At 43.4% G+C, this 15,510-nt stretch overlaps 1 protein-coding gene across 2 annotated transcripts in view; it reads left to right on the top strand.

Annotated features, from left to right (window-relative positions):
• Positions 1–15,510, top strand: part of SNAPC4 (small nuclear RNA activating complex polypeptide 4) — a 31,148-nt gene that overhangs the window by 3,280 nt on the left and 12,358 nt on the right. For both annotated transcript variants that reach the window (XM_054007373.1, XM_054007374.1), the window contains 13 exons: positions 655–816; positions 1,797–1,922; positions 3,260–3,338; positions 3,935–4,016; positions 4,924–5,028; positions 6,339–6,411; positions 6,830–6,994; positions 8,593–8,740; positions 9,252–9,358; positions 10,214–10,308; positions 10,880–10,974; positions 13,059–13,144; positions 14,453–14,866. In XM_054007373.1, coding sequence (XP_053863348.1) covers positions 655–816; positions 1,797–1,922; positions 3,260–3,338; positions 3,935–4,016; positions 4,924–5,028; positions 6,339–6,411; positions 6,830–6,994; positions 8,593–8,740; positions 9,252–9,358; positions 10,214–10,308; positions 10,880–10,974; positions 13,059–13,144; positions 14,453–14,866 — 1,737 coding nt within the window. The remainder of the gene's footprint in view (positions 1–654; positions 817–1,796; positions 1,923–3,259; positions 3,339–3,934; positions 4,017–4,923; positions 5,029–6,338; positions 6,412–6,829; positions 6,995–8,592; positions 8,741–9,251; positions 9,359–10,213; positions 10,309–10,879; positions 10,975–13,058; positions 13,145–14,452; positions 14,867–15,510) is intronic.

Below are 15,510 nucleotides of genomic sequence, written 5' to 3'. Positions count from 1 at the left end.
TATTTAAAAATATTTGTATAACAGAGCACATACAAAGGGAACTTTCTTTGTGGGTCAGATCCAGTTGATGTCATTGCAGGGCTCACTGACTAGTTAGATGTTTGAATGTAGTGCATTTGCAAAAACAGAGCTGTGTTTCACCCATAATGTTTTTATTGAGTAGTTCATACAAAACTATCTCTAGACACTCTAGAAATCATGCAGTTGGGGATAAATAACAGCAAAGGGGGAGAAATGAGATGAGTCCGGAGTGTAGTTCTGGAGGCTGGGTCATTCGGCAGAGGAGAAGGCCCTGGCATCAACAGCTGCAAAATTGTGAGACTGGCCAGAGAAGAGACAAGTACTAAGGGCCTGACACTGCACCTATAGAAGCCAGTAACTAGATTCCCATTGACTTCAATGGCAGTAAATTCAGGTCCAAAATCAGCAGAGGAAAAGGGAGAGGGCAAATAGACAAGGTTCATAATGCTCTCATTGCCAACATTAAAGAGGACAGCCAGGTTAGAGATGCACAGTTGTTTTCAGAAGGATTCACACAAGATTCCTGACATTAATGGTAGTGGCTAGTTAAATAAAAATCACTGTCTGCTCAAAGCAAGCTTGGCTCTCTTCCCTTCTATCTGCTTAAATCACATTTATTTCACCTCACATCAGGAAGTAGAGAAAGAACCGGGCAGTAGTGATGACAACGACATTGATAACAACCTCCCAGCGGACCCAGAAACGTGTTTACAGATGAACCTGGTGTATCAGGAAGTTATTCAGGAAAAGCTAGAGGAAGTCAACCTTCTGATTGCACAAAACAAAGAACAGCAGGTAGGTGGAACTTGGGAAAAATGTTCCTTAGTGCAAGGTTGGGGTGTGATTTTTCTCCCATTCATATCAATGGGGGAAGAAGTTGTGCGAATGTTTTTTAAATGGGAGTAAATTTGAGTCCTTGACTTGTGATTTATTTGGTATGAATCATTTTTCAAATCTCTGGAACTTTGAAGATTTTATCAAGTAACAGCGGAGGGCAGCATGATCTGCAGAGTAAAGGAACGATTTTGTTTATATACCAAGAGCCTGATCCTGGGAATAATATGAGCGGCTCCATTAATTTCAGTGGAACTGCTTATGGATTGTAAGGACTGGCAAGATCAGGCTCTAAATCTGGGTTTAAAATGACTTGAAAAACCTAATATGAAGAGAAACATTTTTAATGAAATCCTGTTTTAGGGGCCTGTTTTCACTGGGTTATTTAAAAAAAAAAAAAAGGCATTCAATTGATGAGTTACAAACTTCCAAGCAGCATTTTCCTAATGTAGGAGAATCACTAACATTACAGTAAAAATGAAGCTAAAGTGAGTGAAGCTTAAAAAAAAAAAATAGAGCATCAATGTGAGAGGTAAACTAGATTTTTATTATAACTGGTGCCATGTGGGTAAGGAATTTCTTTTTCAAGTAGATTGCACTGAAGCTTTCAGAAATAACACCTTGATGGGCCCTATGGATAAAGCTAAGATAGGGATATTAATCTTCACAATGCAAACAGGCTTTTTTGGTGGTTTTCTATTATTACAGCAAGTTGCTCTTGTCTCTGTTTTACATTGGTCCACTTGGCAGTTACATAGGAAATTTTCCAGGTTGCAGAAACTACATTTAAAAGATCCACTTTATATATAGTCTGATGGTGCAAGGTAATTGGGGCTTCGCCTGGGATATGCATAACAGCAGGGCCACTGGCTGAGTTTGAGGTGGGATCATTTAAAAGTCTCAGTGATGTGTATGGTTTTCAATTAATGATTGTATTGCAGAAAGAAATTATGTGTGAGGTTGGTGGTCCAAAGATGACGAAGGTGGGAGATGGTAAACTTTTACCATTGAATATGTTTTTGGGCCATTTTATGAAGCCGTACTTCAAGGATAAAGTATCGGGAATTGTAAGTATAACTAAATGCATACTACGCTCATTATTCCGGTGTCATTTAACCTTAATTTGTTACTTACACTCCCTCTTGAGATGAACATTAAGGTCACTGCATCTGTTTTCAGTGTGGTGGGGTTTTTTTTTTTTTGGTCTGATTTGAGATACAGACTTAGCTTATTGATTGCTTGCTTGCTACCTTTTTGCCTATCAGACTCTTCAGATCTAAAAGGGGGGGCTGGCTTACACAGCATCCAGAAAACAAAGGAGTGCCTTTAAAATATATGTTCATAACCATTTTGTTATAAAATGCATGTGGCCTGGAAGAGGATTCTAGGTAATAGCATGGAAATCTGCCCACCAAACTTTCTAGGCACAGCACAGTATGATGTCAGGCAAGTGACAAGCTGTGACTTCCGTTTGTTACCTCATCTTCCCAGCCCAACCCCCACTGTCTGTTTCACCCACCTGTTGCATCCTGGCTGTCATGTAAACAGAGTTCTTTGGGGCAAGGGCTGTCATCTGTTGCATAAGAACAGCCATGCTAGGTCAGACCAATAGTCCATCTAGCCCAGTATCCTGTCTTCCAACAGTGGCCAGTGCCAGGAATGAACACAACAGGGCAATTATCAAGTGATCCATCGCCTGTTTTCCAGTCCAAGCTTCTGGCAGTCAGAGGCTGGGGACACCCCAAGCATGGGGTTGCATCCCTGACTGTCTTGACTAATAGTCATTGATGGACCTACCCTCCAAGAATTTATCTAATTCTTTTTCGAATCCAGTTATAGTTTTGGCCTTCACAACCTGACAGTGGCACAGTTACGTGTCTTAGCCCACTAGGGCCTGACCTTGGTCATGGTTACTGTAATACAAATAACTGCTCTTTGTTTATTAATCCTTATCCAAAATGGTCACACAGCTTTTTGAATTGGAGTGGGCAGGTGTCACATGTAAACCATTACCCAACGCGCTCTTCCACCCAATTCCCAGCTGGTGCGAGACACTCAACATGGATAAGTGGACTGAGCTCTGGGTAGAAAGAAAGGAACTCCAGAGCGCTCACCTTAGCTGTGCCACTGACTTGCTCGGTAGTCTTTGGCAAATCACTTAACTTCTCACTCCCTTAGGTTCCCTATCTATAAAATGGGAATAAAGCTGCTTGTGTGCCCGTCCCTCATGGAGTTCCTCTGAACTAGAGTTTGTAAAGTGCCCTGTGCAGTGGGAGAGTGTGAATGCACAGTCTTGAGTTAGTCTGTTTTATAGCAGTGCTGGTGTCGGAGCTCTGGGAATGAGCTGAATTCTCAATCAAAATGTAACATCTGTGCTGTTTCTAACATCTCTTGTCTTTGCTAGGGCCCTCCTGCCAATGAAGATACCCGAGAAAAGACAGCACAAGGCATAAAATCCTTTGAGGAACTGCTTATAAAAAAGTGTAAGAAATCTCCTGTCTGTGTGCGCTGCTCCAACTTCTATAATAGGCTTGGCAAACTCATTGAGGTTTTCCACATCCTCTTCCTCCTTGTTTTTCTTCAGTGTTCACACTGTTATGCGTTGAAGCCACTAATGGTGCAGACGCTAAAAGTAAATGGGACTGCTCTGAATTATGCTAAACTCCGCTAACCTTGAATGTTGGCATGGCTGATAGTTTCACAGCTCTTCCCTTCCGATGCATTGCATGTTAAATTGTGCAGCCGTCCTATTAGCTCACACAAGCTAAGCAGGGTCGTGCCAGGTCAGTACTCAGATGACAGCACCTAGGTGTTATGGATTTGGTGCTGGGAATACAGTAGACGACGCTCTTCCATGAGCTGGATCTCGCATCAAGTTAGCAATGGAACCAGGAATAGAGCCCAGATTTCCTGCTTCTAGGCACAGAGGGAACCAGCAACAATCCAGGCATAATGCAGGTGGATCTTTCCAAGAGACCCTGGAGATACTTTAAAGTGGTGGTTGAAGTCAATGGGTTTGCTTATTGGAGGTGGCCTTGTATTAGTGACTTTGGTGTCCTCATCTGTGTTTTATCCCCAGGGAAAAGCAGAGAGAAGAGCCTGCTGAACAAATCAGTAATAAGTGACCGTTTGCAGCGTCTGCTTCAGCCAAAGTTACTGAAGTAAGCAAAGCATAAGAAGTTCCATCGCTGCTGATGAGACAAGTGTATTCTAGGATTTGATGGCTGGTTAGGCAGTGGGGAGGAGAGTGACTAAGAGCTGGTATCATTCCCACCTCCCTTCTCTCAAGTACATGCCTTGGCACAGTTACCGCCACCTGCAGTGGGGTTACAAAGCACAGCAGGGAGAGGGTTGTGTGTTTGGGCCTGGGATGGTCAGCCTGTGCCAGTAGGGAGCATTGGTCAAGATATGAATGACTTAGTGATTATATTGCAGGTAATCAGCAGGCTGGGAGTTCACTTTTATACCTCAAAAGTACCAAGACACTTCCTAGCCATCCAGCCCTTTCCATTAATATAATCGTAAGGCCTAAAATCCTATTTCAGGGACTGCGACATTTAGGTTTGGAGGGCTACTGTGTAGCCTTTGAGCCCTAGCTGTGCATCCTAGAATAAACTGAACAGCCTGGAGACAGATTCTTGTTCCTACTCAGTATCATCCGGCACTTGGCTCCTGGGGGGATGTGGCTTGTCTGAGTCACGGACCTGGCACGCTTCTCTGTGTCTGCAGCCGCTGCAGCCATTGCAGATCCTCTTAGATCCAACTTGCCGGAGGTGGGGAAAGCACTTGGTCTGTCACCTGTTCTGTAGATTCGCACTTGGTATAGATGAGGAGGCAAAGCATGAGCAGTGGGTCTGCTATGTGGAAGTGTGTCTGGTTGGGGGCTGTTTTCTGGAAGGTGGGGACAAATGCAACGCGTTACGTGGATTTTGAAATAAGCTCTGTGGAATAAGGATGGCCGAGGAAAGAACCCAGCTTTTGGGCCTGCCAGCTTTAACGCTATTTTATAATACTTACCCTTGCTTCTGTTTAGTCGTGTTTAATAATCTTGGAAATGTCCTTAAACAGGCTCAGCTATTTGAATCAGAAACTGGAAAAAGCCAAGAATGAAATGGAAAAGAAGATTTTGGAAAAGCAAGTCAAAGAAGCAGAGCGTGAAATAGAGGAGATCAAGTGAGAGGACTTATATTCTGGGTGAAGTGAACACTACCTCTTCTAGGGATTTTTTTTTTTCCCCCCTTAAAGACATTTTGTAAAGCTCAAATACCAACAGACTTAAGCTGGGAAAACCTTGCCTTATTCTGGCTTGCAAACGATTCCAAAAACAGTGTTCAAACCTTGCAGCGTTGTCCCAGAGCCCTCACTCCTCAATTATTCGGTAGCAGTGTTGTAGAGTGTTTTGGGTATTAATATGCAAATATAGGCATCCCGCTTTGTTTAATGACTTCTGCTGCCAGTACTGAAGTGCTGCAAGCAAAAGCTGTTGGTTTAGCTGCGTTGAGGTTAGGAATTCAGAGCCATTTGTAAAGCTTTGGATGTACTGACATGTTCTGTATAGTGCATTTCAGAATTGTAGAGTTAAACTTCTATACAGCCAGCATCAAGGATGCATGTGTGCTAAGGTACATGTGTGTGAATGTGAATTCAAATAGGTGCCATTTGGGCTTGGTTAATTTTTATAATTTAGACATTTGTAGCCAGCACTTTTCTGCATTCCTGTCATCGCCCCTATTGCAAAGTATATTAATGTGTCACCTTAGGGCATTGCCACGTCTGGGTGCTGTGAAGGGAAAATACAGTTTATACACAGGTTAAGTTACTGTCTTAGTTAGAGACGCACTAAATTCCATAAGAGGATTTAGACACAAGTCTAAGTTGTACAGTAGATGTATTACAGCTTTGGCAGCTGTATACTAAGGGAGTTAAATAGTGTGTGTACCTATTATTATTTAGCCCTGGTCATGGACTGGTCCCCATTGTGCTAAACACAGCATGTTCTGTTAATCACAAAGAGTTGAGGATTTTCTCCAAGGGACCTATGGAGTTTAGGGAACCAACTTCCATTGAAATTCAGAGAGACTTGGGAGCCTGAAGCCCTTAGATCCCTTTGTCTTAATTATAGAATGTTTTCCAGTCTCATGTTGCTTCAGTCCCATACAACCTGTCTTGTGACCTAACAAACACAAGTGCTTATCTTCTCTTGCTGTTTGCTGGCGGCCTTGATGCTACAAAGGAAGGCTCTGGCCCTAGAAAGACTGTACTGTGCAGGTGTGCCAGGGTGGGAGAGGGAAGGCAAACAGCTGAAGCAAATACCAATGTCCGATCATATTAACAATGATTAAGAGCCTGATCGTGTGAATTGCTGAGTCTCTACATCTCCGATTGAAGGCAATGAGATTTGGAGGTGTACAATGCTTAGCAAGATTAGGCATAGAAAGAGACCCAATGGTTGATGTGATCATTCCTTCCTCCCCCTGCTTTAGCCATCTGCCGGAGGAGGCCTTATTAGGAAACAGACTGGATGAGCACGACTGGGAGAAGATTTCCAACATCAATGTAAGTTGGTAGAGCAATTACTTAGACCCAGATTCTATCTCCCTTCCTCTGCAAGTTGCCCCATTGATTTCAATGGGACTATTTGTGAAATAAAGAACTACTTTGGGTGGACAAAGGAGATAGAACCCAGCCTTTAACACGTCACACTTGTCAAAGGACTGAAACCCAAACCCTGATTAACTTCCAAATATCCATCTGTTTCAAAGGGGGAGGGGACAGGTTTGAGACTTGGCATTGTGGAAGGGATTCAAAAATTAGATGCTATTGGAAAATACCCAACTCTTTACGCAAAGATTAACAGCAAAATATATTTGAAAATTTATTTAAGAAATAAGCCTTTTGCATCAATCTCACTCAGTTTGCTAGGATATTTCAGTAATGTCCTCAAGGCAGAGCCAATTTGTGTTGTTTCTCTTAGTTTGATGGAAGTCGCAATGCAGAAGAGCTGAGGAAATTCTGGCAGAACTGGGAGCATCCAAGCATCAACAAGAGAGAGTGGAATGAAGAGGAGATAGAGAAGTTAAAGGAAATAGCTGCGAAACACAATTGTATGGACTGGCAAACTATAGCCCAGGAGCTTGGGGTAAGGTGCTTGCCACTATGAACTGAATATTTATTTGAGACCCAGGGTTAGATTTGAAAATAATGCAGTTACTGCTTCTAGCCACTTCTCAGCACTGGGTGTGCTGTGGGGTGCTGTTTTGAAAAAGGAAGTTCATTGTAGTGCTCAGGAAATGGATAAACCAAGTGAGTCCTAGCAAGGCATAGTGCAGGCAGGTGCTGTATGCAGACCTCCCCACACATACTCCTCCAGGTAAGACACCAGTTGGGTACTAGTATTGCATCAAAGGAATAGTTCTGCTAGAACATCCAGCAGAGGCGAGGTTGCGATCACCATACTCCTGGTGATCTCAACCTCCTGGCACTTATAACTAAAGTCAGAGGTGAAAGACAGGGGTATTTGCTCTTGGGAAATTTTCTCTTTACTGTATACCCTCTTGCTGCTTGAGGAAAACGTAAGCCAGAAATCCTGCTCATGAATGCTTTTGTGAGAAACACTCGAGGGAGCATAACCAAAACCTCTTAACTTGTTCACTTTCTAGAAGTTGAAGCAACCAGAAAAACGTTTCCCTTCTTGAGACTCTAGTGAATGTGAGTTTTATAAACATTTTATAGGCATGTCAACACACTCTCCAATCTATGCGGGACACTTTTCCGGGCACTGTCAATTGAAAGCTAACTGTGTTACTGCCCCACTTGGGTGGCAGTAACTTGCCATTTGTGCAGCAGCAGGGAACTCCTTGCAGCACGGTGTCCAGTTCCAGTGTCGACACATTAAAAAAGATGTCATAAAATTGGAGAGGGTTGAGAAAAGAGCCATGAGTCATGGTCTGGAAAACCTGCCTTGCAGGGAGAGGCGTAAGATGAATTTATTTAGCTTGTCATAGAGAAGGTTAAGTGGTGACTTTGATCAGTTTATGTGGGGAGAAGAGTTCTGGAAGATGGCTCTTTAATCTAGCAGGCAAAGGCATAACAAGATCAAGTAGCTGGAAGTTGAAGCTAGGCAGATTCGAAGTGAGAAACAAGGCACAACTTTTTAACGGGGAGGGTAATTTACCAGTGAGACAATTTACCAAAGGATGTGGTGGATTTTCCATCACTTGAAGTCTTTCAATCGAGTTCGAATGTCTCTTTAACAGATGCTTTAGCTCAACCACAAGGTCGGGGCTTGATGGAGAAATTGCTGTGAAGCTCTCTGGCCTGTGTTGTGCAGGAGGTCAGACTAGATGACCATAATCTGCTCTTCTGGCCTTAATTTGTGAAAGGAAGAAAGATAATGAATCAGTGAAAGCTGGTGTTGGACCATTAATTGACAATGATTATAATCACTTCACTGTCGTCTCTTGCTCCCCTCTGTTTGCTGTATACACTTGTTATCTTGCTTGTCTTAAACTTCAAGTTATAAGCTCTTTGAGTAGGGACTGTCTTTTCATTGCGTGTAGTGCTTAATACAGTTGAGCCCTGGTCCCTGACTGGCACTACCGCAGTATTAATAATACTTAAAAGGACTGGATTTGAACCACCACAGGTTCATGCCAGAGCCAGATTGAGTCAACCCTCTGTCTTTCCTAGGTCAAAATGCCCCCAGTGTTCTAAGTAACTTTTTGTTCTTTTATTAAGACAAATCGAAGTGCATTCCAGTGTCTGCAGAAGTTTCAAGCTTACAACAAAGACTTCAAGAGGAAAGAATGGACAAAGGAAGAGGACCAGATGCTCCTACAGCTCGTTCAAGAAATGAGAGTAGGAAGCCACATACCTTACAAGAAAAGTAAGTGATCTCCAAGGCTTATACTCAGAGTAAGTGATCCCTTGTACTCACAGAGCCTGATTCTCCAGGATTTGTGTTCAGTGATATTCCCAACGTGCAGCGCACTTTCCAAATACGAAAGGTGACAGGGTCCCTGTTCTGGAGAGGTGGAGTTAATTTCATACAATCCTTGGACTTTCCTCCTTTAATTTTAAAAGGCTCATCTGCAGTCATGACACCTGGTGACAGTTGCCTAGCATATCTTCCAAGGATGGATTTGGTCAGTACTTGGGTGCAAAACCCCCCGGGTGCTGCAAGATTTGTTGTTGGGAGCGGTGGGTGTATGTATGTAATGCACATGATTCTAGTATCAATGGTAATGTTTCTTACACAATGTGCGTTCTAGGTTCTTGTTACATGCCAGTTGTATTTGAGAAGTTAAATATTTAAGTCGTAACTACAATGTGCTTTAATAAGAATGCTAGAAGCATCGTATTAAAAGCAGAATTGAAAGAAATATTTAAATTTCTAGTTGCTTATTACATGGAAGGAAGAGATTCTATGCAGCTACTTTACCGATGGACAAAGAGCGTGGATCCCAACCTAAGGAAAGGATTCTGGACACCAGAAGAAGATGCTGTAAGTTCCTTTATCTTTCCTCTAGTGCATGATACAGAAAGTGGATAGATTAAGCCATTCCATTGTTCTGTTGCTGAATAGCCACATGTCTCGGAGGTTTTAATCAGTGGAACATGAAAAAGCAACCAAAAGTGGCAGTTCAGAAGTTTTAGGAGTTCACGTGGAGTCACGGGACCTAGTTTCAGATTAGATTATAGTAGAGACTAACATATCTGCTTTTGTCTTGAGCCCATTTTAGCTGAAATGGACAAACATGCAATCTCTACTGGGTCCATTAGTGAAACATTAACTTTAGTGTTCTATGGACACTTGACTGTCTTCATACATTATCCAGGCACAGAAGTGGGTTGTGATCTCTATTACAAGTATGGCATAGGTGCTATACAAACCCAGAGGTAGATGCGCAACTGTCCCCTGAAGAGCTTCCAGTCTGCTCTGACTGTATTTCACTAAGGCTGAAATGCCACGTCTCTCTTCCTCATGCACTAGACTAGTGTAGCAGTGTTTTCATTTGAAAACAAACTAGTTTAAAATAAGTTCTATGGGTATTTTTAAAATAAAATTAATTTGGCATAAACGATCTGGCATGACCTCTCTGAGTAACTCCAAAGCTCAGCAATGATAAAATTAAAGTCCTCCTATGATGGATCTCTATTTGCCGCTTCTTCTTTGGGGGTGGGGAGGGAGGGTAGGTGTGACTGGGAGGGCACAAACCTAATGGAGGCAGAATGAATTAAAAGCAGGGTGTGATGCATATAGCTAGGTAATTCCCAAAAGATTCCAGCCAGTGGAGACTTGTTAACTTAGAATGACTTGCATACATTATAGCCTAATCTTTTTGTGTAATTCATGTAGAAGTTGTTGGCAGCAGTTGCTAAGTATGGAGAGCGTGACTGGTATAAAATTCGGACAGAGGTACCAGGAAGGAGTGATGCTCAATGCAGAGACAGGTCTGTATAGTGACTAAAAGAATCTTGCTTCCAAGTTCTCTCCCGTAATAAAGATGCAGCATTTAGAAAAAAAAAGGGAGGGGGGTGGATTTTTATGATACGTGCATCTAGTTCCTCTGTGCACCTTTCACAAATAAAAACCATCAAAACCTATATTCTAAATAGAAAAAAGAGGCCAGAAGGAATCTAGGCGTATCCCCTCCCACATTTTCACTGTTTGATTATCCTATGCATATCTATGAAAAGTCTAGTCAGTGACTCTTGTGGGGAGTTAGAGGTGCTCAGCACCTTCCAGAATTAGGCTCTAAATTAGCAATTGTACCTGAAATGTATCTAGTTTTGAGTTGCCTTTACTATTCCTTAATTGGGAGTCCTGGGATCTTTGCTGAGAACCAAGGACTTGCATTACCAGCAATGGAGCTGCAGTGTCAAGGGTACAGGCATGTGGGACTGCATGGGGGAAGGATGGGGTCCACTGATTTTACTCTCTTCATTTAACTTTAGAAACATGTCTCATGAAAGAGAACATTTAATCCCGTTAAACTTTGTATCAAATCTTTTAATTTTCTAGGTATTTAAATGCATTACACCATGATGTAAAGAAAGGCAGGTGGAGTTTAGAGGAAAAAGAAAAGTTAATTGAACTGGTAGAGAAACATGGTGTAGGTAAGTTTTCACTGTGGCATGATCTTTAAGGGCTTGTAATGGTTTGAGCTGCCTTCCCCCTGCACTCTCCCCCACTTTAAATTAAAATCCTGCAGTTAGTACTGGAGAGCTTTGCTTCTTACTGAGAAATGCATATTGCCATCTTCCATGTATGGTATGGCCTGCATGTAGTGATCTATGGAATAGGGAGACCGTTTACATAAAGGAGTCTTGAGATATTTCTGTGCACTGTGCAGTCCTGGTTACTGAAACCCTCTGCTTGTGAAGTTGACCAGTAGAGGGGAAGAATTCTATAAATGGGCTCCCTTGTGCATTACTTTCTTTCAGGAGAAGATCTTATGGCAGTACAGAAGCTTTGGGCATGCAGCTATACGCTTTCCTCTTCTAATAGTAATTACTGGAAGGGAACCTTCTTTCCACCTTCTAACCCCAGCTACAAGTGTATGGCAAAGAGAGGTTGAGTTGGAGCACAGGACTGGGAACTAGGGATTCCTCTAGTTTTGGTCCAGCTCTGATACTGACTCTTTGTGGCTTTGCTATACAAATGTTATGTAATTTCTTGTCCACTTTTCATTTGGCTCACATCCAGTTTTGTGTTCCTAAAGCTCATGCTTCAGGAACGCACATAAGCATGTGTTTAAGTCCCATTGGTTTCACTGCAGGGGTCAGGAAGGGATTTTCCCTACCTCCCCCCAATGTATTTGGGTTTTTTTGTGGTTGTCTTCCTCTGAAGCATCAGGGATGGCCACTGCAGGAGGTGGGACATGGATAGTGGGTAGGCCGTGGCCCTGAGATGGCACCGAGCATTCTGTCTCTCTCAGGTGCTTGGTTGCCTGACTCTTGCTCACATGCTCAGGCTCTAACTGATCACCATATGTGGGATCGGGAAGGAATTTTCCCCCAGATCACATTGGCAGTGACCTTGTTGATTTGGTTTTTTTCTGGCTTCCTCTGCAGTGTATCGGGGCAGGTCACTCACCAGGATTATCTGGGTATATCTCCCTTCCTTTTCATTGTGGGGGCCTCAGGCACCTCTGTCCCTTCTATTCTCTGCCTGTGGCATGTAGTGGTCTAGTCTCCTGTGGGCTGTAATGCTTTGGTGGCTGGATTTAGTGTGGGGGTGGTGGTGGTGGCCTGTGCTAGACAGGAGATCAGACTAGATGATCTGGTGGTCCCTCCTGGCCTTAAACTCTATGACTATGTGTAAAAAGCACTTGCTTTAAAGGGATTCTGTCCCTTTAAAAATCACGCTACTTTCTGAATGTCGGCCTACTCTTGACGCAGGTAACCTCTCAGATTACTGGAACTGAAAGAGATTAGAGAGAACAGTCCCCCACTTTTCCAGTTTATGTACTTTGTGCATTTCACAGCACTTTGCATATTATCCATTTCAGCTTCCCTCCGTAGCTGGTCAGTTTCCTCTATATGGGCCTTTCACAGAGAGGCATGGGAGAGAGAAACCTTTTAAAAAGTAATAAAATGTGATCATAAAGCCTCTTTTCTCTACTCATACTCACACTCTGTCTGGGAGCTCAGGGAAGGTGTAGGATCTGAAACTAGTTGGAACTTTTCTTAAATTGACTAGATTTCAAGCTGATGTCCCTCTTATTTAATCCTTGCGTAACCCCTGTCTGGTAGACTGTATTTTACATGTTGCTGTGAAGGAAGCTGAGGCGCAGAGGTTCGGATTCAGGAACGCACATAAGCATGTGTTTAAGTCCCATTGACTTCACTGCTTAAAGTTAAGCATGTTCTTGTCTGACTTCCTGAACTGGGACCAGAGGTTTTGACTCGCCTAAGGTCAGCCAGCACATCTGTAGCACACCTAGACACAGAAGCTAGATCAGTGTCCAGATGTCATGATTTAATGACACACAACCTCTTCAAAATTAGCATTTTGAGGGATACTCTTCACTGATGCCCGATTTTTCTTAAAAGTATTGCTATTCAGTGGGAAAAAAATCTTAAATAAAAATCTTCCTAAACAGTATAAGTAAATATTATCTGGAGTCTAATCTGCTGAGAGAGGGACTTGCTTTCCTTAATTTAAGATATTAACGTGGCCCAACTATTTATCTCCTTAGGTCACTGGACTAAAATAGCTTCTGAATTACCACACAGAACCGGCTCCCAGTGTCTAAGCAAATGGAAAGCCTTGATTGGGGCTAAGGTATTGTAACTCTCTGATCTGGTATAGTGGGTTATCTTCCTTTTCCTTTGCAGTAATCAAATGACCTGTTTTGAAGTACAACATCCTGCTATGCTGTAGACCAGGGGTAGACAAGCTATGGCACGTGGCGGCACTCGAGCTGATTTTCAGTGGCACTCTCACTGCCCGGGTCCTGGCCAATGGTCTGGGGGGCCCTGCATTTTAATTTAATTTTAAATGAAGCTTCTTAAACGTTTTAAAAACCTTGTTTACTTTGCATACAATAGTTTAGTTATATATTAAAGACTTATAGAAAGAGACCTTCTGAAAACGTTAAAATGTATGACTGGCACGTGAAACCTTAAATTAGCGTGAATAAATGAAGACTCGGCTCACGACTTCTGAAAGGTTGCTGACCCCTGCTGTAGACCCATCTTATTTAAGAAAAGACTGGGAAAAGTCAATCCGACTCAGGTCAGTGAGCATTCAGGACCCGGGTCCTAGGACCCTGCTAGGGGGGTGGATTGGAGCCCAAATCCAACTGTGATTGAATCCTCGCCCTGTCATTTTGAAGCATGGATGCGGCTCAAGCTGTGGTCCTGAGTCAGAAAGTTGGTGTAGTGCAGTGTGGATGCATTAGCACGGTCCAGCAATTGTAAGCCCAAGTTTACAATGCCGTATGGACACTCAAGCATGGACTTGGAAACACCAAGTCCAGAAACCTGGTTCCCGCAGACGTGGGATTACAATGCAGTGTAGACACACCCTGTGGCCAGATTTTCAGTGGGGGGCTGAACACACTTGAAAATCTGGCCACGGGTGTTTTAGGTACCTTAGGGCATGATTTTATTTGCCAGTGGGGAAAATACCCATGAACTTCAGTGCTGCAGGATCAGATCCTGAATGGGGAGCTGTTGGGTGCTGAGCTCTTATTAAACTCTGGCCCCTGGTCCTGAAGGTTAAAGGTTTATAGAATCTAAACATGTGGAGATGCAAAAGACCTGTGGTGTCAGCATATCCACTTGGTGCATTAAGCCTTGTTGGTGGAGACAGAAACCAGTGTTAGAACTTGCCTCTGTATAAGGAATTCTGAACTCATAAAAGGCTTTGGTCCTAGAAGTAGCATGTGAAATATGTCAGAGACTGTAAAGTGGGGTTGCCTCCTAGCAAACCATGCCTTCCTGATGGCGTGCTGTCCTCTAAAGCATTTGTATGTAATGCCAGCTGGTTGCCTCCAGCTCTAATGAAGAAGAAATGGGGGAGATGCAAATCAGTGGCGAATATTTGTCAGCTCTTATTTGTTGGGTTTGTGTTTTTAATGCTAAACAGAAGAAGTCTGGGCCGAGGAAACGTCTTAAGAAACGCAGGCGAGTGCGGAGACACAGTTCCAGCTCTTCAGAGAGCAGCAGTGAGGATTCAGAGCCGGAGCTAATGGATAGCTCTGAGGGCGAAATAGACCCTCCCTCAGGATTCAGGGGTTCAGTCCCCGGCCTCGACCTGTGGATCCCGACCAGGACAGATCCGGCCAAGTGCAGGAAAGCCAAACACTTGATTCCCTCCCTCTACTGTTCCACAAGTGCTTATGTAAAGGGACACTTAAAACGAGGTCCAGCTACATCTGCTGGGGGAGGCAGGGACAGAGTCCCAGCCAATTCAGCAGGGTTAAGTACCATACTGAAAGGTATTGGATGTCCACCTTCTACTGACCTCAATTTGAAGGATCCAGAAGAACTGGTAAAGGAGGTGAGCACTTGACTTCTCCTTTAAAAAGATTGTACTGTTGGGCTGTCAACTAAGCTCAAGCTGTGAAGCGTTGATCAGGTAGGATGGGAGACCACTAAGGCAAGTGGTGTGGGTGATTATGGCCCCTTTTTCTTCTCTGAATCATTACTGGGCCACTGCCCCTGTGCGTCATAGGGGACACTGTTGTGGGGAAGACCATCTTCTGGATGAAATGTAAAATCCAAGACCTTGCCCTTTATGGTATCCTCAAGGCCTCCGTAGCACTTCCTGTAAGAATAAGGTGTTAACCTCAAGGTCCTAGCCAAGTGCCAGTGTCCTCAATTGCATTCTGCTTGTCAATTCGCTCTGCCATGACACTCTTCCTGCCCAAATTGTGGCTTCGTGTGGCTGTCAAACAGCTGCCACCCTCCACCCCAGAGATGATGGTATTGCTGGGGTCAAGGAAGAGCCCTCAGTGCACAGAGGTGTGTTAGTATAAATTGTAGAGCATTTCAGGTTAAAAGCTAACAAACAAAAGTGTATATTGGCCATGGGAGCCTCTATTAATCCCATGCAGATGAGGTATTTGCATACCTCAGGGGAAAAATGTAATGGTACTGTCTGGGTCACCCTCTTCGAGGTTGTTCCGGAAAATCAAATTGTCA

This window comes from Malaclemys terrapin, chromosome 17 (genome assembly GCF_027887155.1).
Source record: "Malaclemys terrapin pileata isolate rMalTer1 chromosome 17, rMalTer1.hap1, whole genome shotgun sequence".
Lineage (NCBI taxonomy): Eukaryota > Metazoa > Chordata > Testudines > Emydidae > Malaclemys > Malaclemys terrapin.
Note: the sequence above shows the minus strand (reverse complement) of the source record. Positions and strands in the feature narration are given on the sequence as shown.